The sequence below is a fragment of the Poecilia reticulata genome, chromosome 2 (genome assembly GCF_904066995.2).
Source record: "Poecilia reticulata chromosome 2, P_reticulata-male-v2, whole genome shotgun sequence".
In the NCBI taxonomy this organism is placed as follows: Eukaryota; Metazoa; Chordata; class Actinopteri; order Cyprinodontiformes; family Poeciliidae; genus Poecilia; species Poecilia reticulata.
In genome coordinates this window covers 16,651,185-16,660,475 of record NC_088831.1, presented here as the reverse complement: position 1 = coordinate 16,660,475, position 9,291 = coordinate 16,651,185, and the positions used below count along the sequence as shown (strand labels likewise).

General features: G+C 39.3%; 2 protein-coding genes across 2 annotated transcripts; both read left to right on the top strand.

Moving 5' to 3' along the window:
- The first annotated feature begins 535 nt into the window (after window positions 1-535).
- On the top strand, window positions 536-1,372 carry LOC103482114 (gamma-crystallin M2-like). Its single transcript, XM_008438063.2, has 3 exons — window positions 536-643; window positions 724-966; window positions 1,050-1,372. The coding sequence occupies exons 1-3, from the start codon at window positions 596-598 to the stop codon at window positions 1,326-1,328; spliced, it is 570 nt and encodes a 189-aa protein (XP_008436285.2). The 5' UTR covers window positions 536-595; the 3' UTR covers window positions 1,329-1,372.
- Window positions 1,373-7,372: 6,000 nt separating this feature from the next.
- LOC145548101 (gamma-crystallin M2-like) lies at window positions 7,373-8,209 on the top strand. Its single transcript, XM_081598716.1, has 3 exons — window positions 7,373-7,480; window positions 7,561-7,803; window positions 7,887-8,209. Exons 1-3 carry the CDS (start codon window positions 7,433-7,435, stop codon window positions 8,163-8,165), a joined length of 570 nt encoding a protein of 189 aa, XP_081454842.1. The 5' UTR covers window positions 7,373-7,432; the 3' UTR covers window positions 8,166-8,209.
- The last annotated feature ends 1,082 nt before the right edge of the window (window positions 8,210-9,291 follow it).

Genomic DNA, 9,291 nt, shown 5'->3' with positions numbered 1-9,291 from the left:
TATGTTGATTCTTGATCTTTCCTCTTTAGGTCAAAAGATAACTTCAGGTTTGTTTCTATTCAGTTGGAGAGCGTTACGGCAGATAGACACATTGATTTGTTCTAAGCATCTGTTCAGTGCTTCGATAGGTTCAGAGTCACCCAGTGACACTGAAATGTAAAAGTGTGTGTCATCTGTGAAGTTAGTGTAGCTAATCATATAACTTTTTCCAACCTGGGCTAGTGGGACCTTGTACATAGAAGGGGTTGAACATTGTGGTATGCCACATGTGATGTCTGTCCACACCAATGAGAAGTTACCTGCTGAAACAAAAAACACATAATTCTTAACATTCACATGGCTTAGTCTATTGTAACAAGCACTGTTAAAAATGCTGCTAATAAATCTGAAAGACCTTTCTAAAGACTGAAGACAAAGAAAAAAAAACAGAACATAACCTCTGCATTCTGTGCAGCACTATAGTAACTTGCTTAGTTAGTAGTTCTGTGAAGGGAGGGTCAGTTGTTCTTTACATTTGCTCAGGTATAAAAGGAAAGGGTTAAACCAGGTAGGAAGGCAGAACAGGAGCAAGAGCAACCACTCATCAGCAGCCAACATGAGCACCACTGAGATGAGCAAAACTGACATGTACATGAGGGGCAAGGTAGGCAATCTTTAGGGATTGAAAAATATTTATTTTATCACATAGCAACTGATTTCAAAAAATGGTTTTGTCTTTTCCAGATCATCTTCTATGAGGATCGGAACTTTATGGGTCGCCACTATGAGTGCATGAGCGACTGTGCTGACATGCACTCCTACATGAGCAGGTGTCACTCCTGCAGGGTGGAGAGCGGCTGCTTCATGGTCTATGACCGCCCCAACTACATGGGAAACCAGTACTTCTTCAGGAGGGGAGAGTACGGTGACTACATGAGCATGATGGGCTGGAGGGACTGCATCAGGTCTTGTCGTATGGTCCCCATGGTGGGTTGGTGAATCTTTCTGCTCATCTGAACTAACAGCAGCATATTCATTACCTTTAAATTAATTTTTTGTTTCCTTTACAGTACAGGGGATCCTACAGGATGAGGATCTATGAGAGAGAGAACTTCGGTGGCCATATGCATGAGTGTATGGATGACTGTGATTCCTTCATGGATCGCTACCGCATGTCTGACTGCATGTCCTGCCATGTGATGGATGGCCACTGGCTGATGTACGAGCACCCCCACTACAGAGGCAGGATGATGTACATGTGGCCTGGAGAGTACAGGAACTTCAGGGAGATGGGATATGGAGGCATGAGGTTCATGAGCATGAGGAGGATCATGGATTCCTGGTATTAAATATGTCAGGTTTAATGCCGCTTAATAAAAGTATTTTGAAATTATGATAATTTTGTTATGATTGTTTATTAACACCTAGTCTAAAATATGCATCAAAACATGAAACATCAATAAAATGCAATACAAATTTATGACCTAGATTCATATTGAAATGGTCTGGGTCCTCTGCACCCATTCCCCTGCACCGTTTTGCAACCATTTGAGGAAGTGCTATGTAGATAAGTGCAGTCAGGGACTTTTGGACAATTGTTCATAGTCCTTTCATAATTTAGGGTGGCAACTTCTCCATAGGACTGATATTGGAGCTTTGTGAAGAAAACGTAAAAACATAAACTTTGTTGTCATCAACCCACTTTATACACCATACAGCCAACTCCTTTGGCTGTATGGTGTTATTAATGTTAGTATTGTTCTTTTGGAAGACTAATCTGCATCCAAGCTATAACTTCCAGGCTGATGTCTATAGATTTGCTTCAATATTTAGACATACTGGTTTTCCTCATGATATTTTATGACTGTAGTAAAACAGCCTCAAAACAAGATCCTGGCACCCTTATGCTTCACAGTTAGGATGGTACAAAGGTAAAAGGTTAAATTCAGTCAAAAACTGTTAGCCAAATAAATTCCCCATCCTTATTAGGCCTGAGCTGTGAAGTGCTGCCCGTATATTATTCTTTTCCGCTGTGAAATCCAAATTTGGGGGCTTAAATGTATTCAAAAACTCACCTAACTTTTCCCAAAATTGTCCCTAACATGAAATTAAAAGTTTTTGAGCTCATAATTGGCCTAGCCAAGTGGCAAACTTGGCAAAGCAAGCAAAAATCTACAATTTTCATACACAATGGCCAAGTAGCACAAAACTTGGCATGAAACATCCAGGTTGGATGCCTGACGAGACTAGCTGTGTCTGAATTCAAGGGCTGCATCCTTCGAAGGACCAGGTCTATGTAGGATGACATCTGCAAGAGAGAAGCTGTGAATTCGGACAGGTCTAGCCTTCACCAACTGTTCCCACCCTCCGCGTAACGTATGTCGTGTTGCAATCATGATTAGAGTGGTGCAGAAGAGATGGACGAGATGTTGATTTGTTGTTTTATGTGCACATATGTAATATTTGAGGAATTACAAGAGTTATACCATCGGCGCAGATGTGCTTTATATCTCTGGTTGAGACAATGTTTAGGTAAAATAAGTTTTTTTTTTGTAATCATAGCCTGTACATTATTTACTGTATGGGTAACAAGACGGCAAATGGTTTACTGTTTCTGCACTTATTTCTAAACTCTATTCAAATATAAACATTATTAAATTCATTTAAACAAAACAACTTTTAAATTAATAACAATTCCCCATTAGATTATTTTTACCGTATGTAGTGCTGTACTTGTTTTGACCACTTACAATTAGAAGGAATACCTTAATTTAAAATAATTAAATAATTAAGTTTCTTATGTAAACATTGTATGAATTCATCATACATGGTTTTTTATCATAGTTGATCATGTTGCTTTTCATGTCTTCTTATTGTGATAGAAATATATAGATAGGTCTTATTTATAATGGAAAAATTTCTTATTTTGGTCATTTAATTAGCACTGCATCCTTAATAAAATAAAGTATGGTGTTTTATTGGAGATTTTATCTTTTACAAAGCCAGTAATGCCAGAATTAATAGTAAATAATAAAGACTTTGAAGTATTCTGATTTAGTGATGTAATTGTTAGTTGTGTTGCCACCACCACGCCACTAGAGGCGGAAGCAAAAGTGAAAAAAATGCAACTAAGGAGCAGATTTAGAAGTTCACACAAAGCTACAGAATTTAAGAATGGTGAGCTGCGCTAGAAGTAAATAAAAGAGAGACATTCAAATACGTGCTGAATTTTGGAATTCCTTCCTAAAGGTGAAGAAGATATATCACAGATTTCTAAAGATAATATAAACAGGCGACAGCGGATAAAGTAGGAAATAGCGCCCCCTTCATTTCCAGAGTGCAATGGTCCCATTTCCAAAGGTCTGTCTCTGCCCATTTCTGTTTGCTGCAGCGAGGTCCTTCTCAAGAGTAATATAGTGTCCCATGGGTTTGCAAGGCTTGGCCGCCACAGAGCCTTTGCAAAGACTGTGGGTGCAATCGAAGTTTGCCACATCCACATTAAATGTCCAAACAGCCATGATGATCAGTGATATCAGAATAGGAAACTATTCCCAACCATAATATTACAAGCAGTTTGTGATCATCAGGGCAGCTTCATCGACACCTATGTGGGCTGCCCCGAGTCAGTACATGACTTGAGGGTACTCCGCCACAGCCCACTCTATAGGCAGTCACTCTATCCTCCTCCAAGGCATTTCATTCTTTTAGATGGAGGGTACCCATGCCTCCAACATCCACTCCCCCTCATCACTCCGTACAAGAGGCCACTTTAAGGTGTGAGAGCTCAGCTCCTCAATACTCATCATGAAGGAGCACGCTCCTTCGAGACATCGGATGATGAAAACAATGTTCCGTGCCATTTTTTTTTTTGCAAGTCCTGGAGGTGCACCCCACCTTTGTACCTCATGCAAGTTCTGGCCTAGTGTTTCTGTGTGTGTGTCTGCTTTACCTCCCACTAAGACTTTGGTTGTGTATAAATATATATATATATATATGCTTCCTCTCCTGAACCAGGATATTTGCAGTCCTACAGAGGAAACCACAAAATTGTAGTTGACAAATACAGCAATACAATCAATTTTATTTGTTTATTTGCTTGTGACAATTAAAAGGGACATACTTACATACAATATAAGTTTTTAAGACGATCCCATTTCTTTTTGGTTTGCAAAGTTGTCACTTTGTCCTGGAGGCCCATCTTCTCTAGAATAAACCTAGCACATACAGAAAAAGAGAGACAAAATGCCTGAATCTTAAGAGGAATGAAAATTTTCAGAGCAGGCCACTGTATGTAGGCTAATGTGGCATAATCTTTGGCCCCTCAGGGAGATGAATTGTCCTGTCTGCACCTTGGTCCCTAAAACAAATGGACAGCTTAACATTGAAACTGAGCTTAGCTATGTACTTTTTCTGGCGACCAGGATCATGTGTGGATAAGTTTAAATATTTCAGTGAAAATTCCAAAATACCACAAGTGCTTTGTTTTATACTGAGATTTACTTACATTTTTAAGTAAACTCTTCATCACGTTCTGTTGATAGTTGTTCTAAAATAATAAAAAAAAAGGTTAATTTGATCATAACATATTTTAAAATGTATTGGATTTTTCTACTACAAAGAATAAAAACAAGTGATTGGTTTATTTTCAAATATAACCTTCAGCTCTCATGTAAGAGATTACAGCTGAATCTTAACTGAAATTTAACATTGACCATGAAAATGCTTACATGACAAGGAATTTGAAATGTCCGCCATAATGATTTGGTCAGGAAAAAATTTAATCTTTCAATGTTACATACATTAACTGCGCTTAATTATATCAGTGTTTAGCTTTCTCTCATTGGGGAAAAGCCAGTGGGATTTTGAAAATGATGTGTTGTGAGTCAGGTCTTTTCTCAATCTCTCTGCTAGCTGATTACTGTCAAGGACAGCTTGACAGAAAACATCAGAGTGATATTACAATGAAAAAACTATTGATAAATGAGATATTTGAGTCTTATACTGGTACATTCTTGGCTAAAAAAATTCTTAAAGTAAATTTTGTGTTAATTAAAAAGTAATATATACAAATTTACTTACAGCTTTCATCACTTTCCATCGCCTTTGACGCTAACCTTGAAAAGCTGACTCCGATCCACAATAAATTATGGCATGTGGTGGGCCATGAAAGATACACGAGACCCAGCCTTCAAATCTGGTAAAAGGAAGGGCGCATTTGAAGCCTGTATTTGGAAGAGTCTTCGAATTTATTCAGGCCTTGTCGCAATGCTATGACGTGCAAAACTTTCTGCTTGCTTGGTGGAATTTTTCTGCCATAGTCCAAGAGCACACATTTTCAGTCTGAAAACAAGATTTCATGTCTTTTGTTCTCAAAACTTTTAATACTTTTGCTTACATTTTCATTTTGAAAGCAGGACTTCATGTCTTTCTTCTCAAAACTTGTAATGCTTGTACTCAAAACTTCTCCTTGCGCTCAGACTTAGTCTCTGCTCGCTTCTGAAACATGGAACTGCCTTTTAGCACAATCGCCTGGCAACCTCTCTGCCAATAGAGTGAAAGTATTATACTGGGTGCGTTCGTTTCCTTCTAGCAGGCATCACCCACTGGATGAAAATGTGTGCTCCCGGATTATGGCAGAGAGTAAGCAGAGTTTTGCAAGCAAAGATTTACATGTCAATGCTATGTGCATACTCTCTATGCACAGTATGTGCTGTACCATAACTCATCGTAGACATAAAAGTAATAAATAAAATAAAAATTATAAGAAGAATAATTCTTATACACAAGCATTCCAGTTTTTTCTCCAAATGTAACAATGGTTGTTGGGTAAAACTAATAATTGTTTTATCATTTTATTTGAGTGTTTTATCACAGTATGTTCGGTTGCCTAGCTGGTTCTGATCAATTGTTCTTTAACCCTTGTGTTTAGAAATGGGGTCCAACCGACCCCACACGCGTAAAACTGTATGTTTGCCTCAGTCCTCGCATGCACAAGGGTTAAGGTTCTTTCTTTATCTATAATGTAATTTCCTACTCAAGGGGTCCATCTGTTCTGTTATCTCAGCATTGTTCTACTGAAGAAGGTCATCATAATAAAAGCCAATTCCCAAGCTGAGTTGAGCAGAGCTCACCAATCTTTGATCCCGAGCGGGTTAGAGGTTGTGGATCCCTCCCTTTGCAAAGGAAGGCATAAAAACCTCATTGGTCTTGTGTCTGGTTCTTTACAGGTCTTGAGCTAATTTTAAAAACCCCAACAATGGTCATTATGCCCAAACAGTTTGACTATAGTTTCATCAGACCTCAGGACATGTCTCCAAAAATGAAAGTTTTTGTCCCTGTGTCCATATTCAATCTAGCTTTTTATGTTTCTTCTGACGTAAAGGCTTCTTCCTCCTTCAGTTTCATAAGTTTTTTGTTCTGGAGTCAGTCTGCAGTGCTGCATATTTCGGACCGAAATATGTTCATCTCTGGGACACAAAATCTGTATCTTTCCTGTGGCAGTACATTCCCATCATGTCTTTACTTCCTAATGTTTTAAATAAAAGAATGTGGTACCTTCAGGCATCCGGATATTGTTCCTCTTCCTCTTCCTTATGTCCTGGCCAATTTATTTTGACTTTCCCATCATGTCAAACAAGACAGCAGTGTGTCCAGGTCTGACCTTAACATACGTCCACGGTTCTGTCTGCAATTAACTCAAATGTGTCCGTTAACCTATCAGAGGTTTCTAAAGCCATAACATCATCACCTACGCTTTTCCTATTTTTTACAGACAAAATGTTCATTCTGTATGTTAACATCTGAATTCAAAGCAAGTTAAAAAAATCTCTAAGAAAATTTTCTCATTAAGTTTTCTGACATTTAGCAAATAGAAAAAAAAATTAATTCTTATTCACAATATGGCCTGATTTAACTTAACTGATTTAACAGACATTTTATTCAGTGAATGTAAATATCTGGTTTCAATTGTAAGTTTCACCCAAAAACAAAAGTAATCTTTTTCTCACTACATGGTACACTTACAGTACTATTACCATAGAAAAATAGATTGCACCAAATTTGTTCATATTGAGTATCTTGAGCGTTGAAGTAAATTTTCATTTTGTAAACACCAAAAACAAAAAAAAGTCATTATAGTTTAGATGACCACTGCAAAAACAATGTTTCATTCAAGAATGAATTCTTAACATTCACATGGCTCAGTCTATTGTAACAAGCACTGTTAAAAATGCTGCTTGTAAAATCTGAAAGACCTTTCTAAAGACTGAAGACAAAGAAAAAAAACAGAACATAACCTCTGCATTCTGTGCAACTCTATAGTAACTTGCTTAGTTAGTAGTTCTGTGAAGGGAGGGTCAGTTGTTCTTTACATTTGCTCAGGTATAAAAGGAAAGGGTTAAACCAGGTAGGAAGGCAGAACAGGAGCAAGAGCAACCACTCATCAGCAGCCAACATGAGCACCACTGAGATGAGCAAAACTGACATGTACATGAGGGGCAAGGTAGGCAATCTTTAGGGATTGAAAAATATTTATTTTATCACATAGCAACTGATTTCAAAAAATGGTTTTGTCTTTTCCAGATCATCTTCTATGAGGATCGGAACTTTATGGGTCGCCACTATGAGTGCATGAGCAACTGTGCTGACATGCACTCCTACATGAGCAGGTGTCACTCCTGCAGGGTGGAGAGCGGCTGCTTCATGGTCTATGACCGCCCCAACTACATGGGAAACCAGTACTTCTTCAGGAGGGGAGAGTACGGTGACTACATGAGCATGATGGGCTGGAGGGACTGCATCAGGTCTTGTCGTATGGTCCCCATGGTGGGTTGGTGAATCTTTCTGCTCATCTGAACTAACAGCAGCATATTCATTACCTTTAAATTAATCTTTTGTTTCCTTTACAGTACAGGGGATCCTACAGGATGAGGATCTATGAGAGAGAGAACTTCGGTGGCCATATGCATGAGTGTATGGATGACTGTGATTCCTTCATGGATCGTTATCACATGTCTGACTGCATGTCCTGCCATGTGATGGATGGCCACTGGCTGATGTACGAGCACCCCCACTACAGAGGCAGGATGATGTACATGTGGCCTGGAGAGTACAGGAACTTCAGGGAGATGGGATATGGAGGCATGAGGTTCATGAGCATGAGGAGGATCATGGACTCCTGGTATTAAATATGTCAGGTTTAATGCCGGTGAATAAAAGTATTTTGAACTGAGATCTTTGTCTTGATGGTTTACTATTTATAAGGCTATGGCACCTGGTCAAAGATATACAGGTCCCTCTCAAAAAATGTGAATATTGTGATAAAGTTCATTATTTTCCATAATGTAATGATAAAAATTAAACTGTCATATATTTTAGATTCATTGCACACCAACTGAAATATTTCAGGTCTTATATTGTTGTAATACTGATTATTTTGGCATTCAGATTGAAAACCCAAAATTCCCATCTCAAAAATTAGCATATTTCATCCGACCAATACAACAAAAGTGTTTTAATACCAAAAAAGTCAACCTTCAAATAATTATGTTCAGTTATGTACTCAATACTTGGTCGGGAATCCTTTTGCAGAAACGACTGCTTCAATGCGGCGTGGCATGGAGGCAATCAGCTTGTGGTTCTGCTGAGGTGTTATGGGGCCCAGGATGCTTAGATAGCCTTAAGCTCATCCAGAGTGTTGGGTCTTGCGTCTCTCAACTTTCTCTTCACAGTATCCCACAGATTCTCAGTGGGGTTCAGGTCAGGAGAGTTGGCAGGCCAATTGAGCACAGTAACACCATGGTCAGTAATACCAGTGGTTTTGGCACTGTGAGCAGGTGCCAGGTCGTGCTGAAAAATGAAATCTTCATCTCCATAAAGCTTTTCAGCAGATGGAAGCATGAAGTGCTCCAAAATCTCCTGATAGCTGCTGCATTGACCCTGCCCTTGATAAAACACAGTGGACCAACACCAGCAGCTGACATGGTTCCCCAGACCATCACTGACTGTGGGTACTTAACACTGGACTCCTGGACTTCTGGCATTTTGGCATTTCCTTCTCCCCAGTCTTCCTCCAGACTCTGGCACCTTGATTTCCGAATGACATGCAAAATTTGCTTTCATCCGAAAAAAGTACTTTGGACCACTGAGCAACAGTCCAGTGCTGCTTCTCTGTAGCCCAGGTCAGGCGCATTGTTTCTGGTTCAAAAGTGGCTTGACCTGGGGAATGCGGCACCTGTAGCCCATTTCCTGCACACGCCTGTGCACGGTGGCTCTGGATGTTTCTACTCCAGACTCGGTCCACTGCTTCCGCAG

Excerpts from the sequence above, each read along its gene's own strand:
- LOC103482114 (XM_008438063.2), top strand. The coding sequence starts at position 596 with ATGAGCACCACTGAGATGAGCAAAACTGACATGTACATGAGGGGCAAG. Across the intron at positions 644-723 it reads ACATGTACATGAGGGGCAAG|ATCATCTTCTATGAGGATCG; the intron begins GTAGGCAATCTT and ends TGTCTTTTCCAG. Across the intron at positions 967-1,049 it reads CTTGTCGTATGGTCCCCATG|TACAGGGGATCCTACAGGAT; the intron begins GTGGGTTGGTGA and ends TTTCCTTTACAG.
- LOC145548101 (XM_081598716.1), top strand. The coding sequence starts at position 7,433 with ATGAGCACCACTGAGATGAGCAAAACTGACATGTACATGAGGGGCAAG. Across the intron at positions 7,481-7,560 it reads ACATGTACATGAGGGGCAAG|ATCATCTTCTATGAGGATCG; the intron begins GTAGGCAATCTT and ends TGTCTTTTCCAG. Across the intron at positions 7,804-7,886 it reads CTTGTCGTATGGTCCCCATG|TACAGGGGATCCTACAGGAT; the intron begins GTGGGTTGGTGA and ends TTTCCTTTACAG.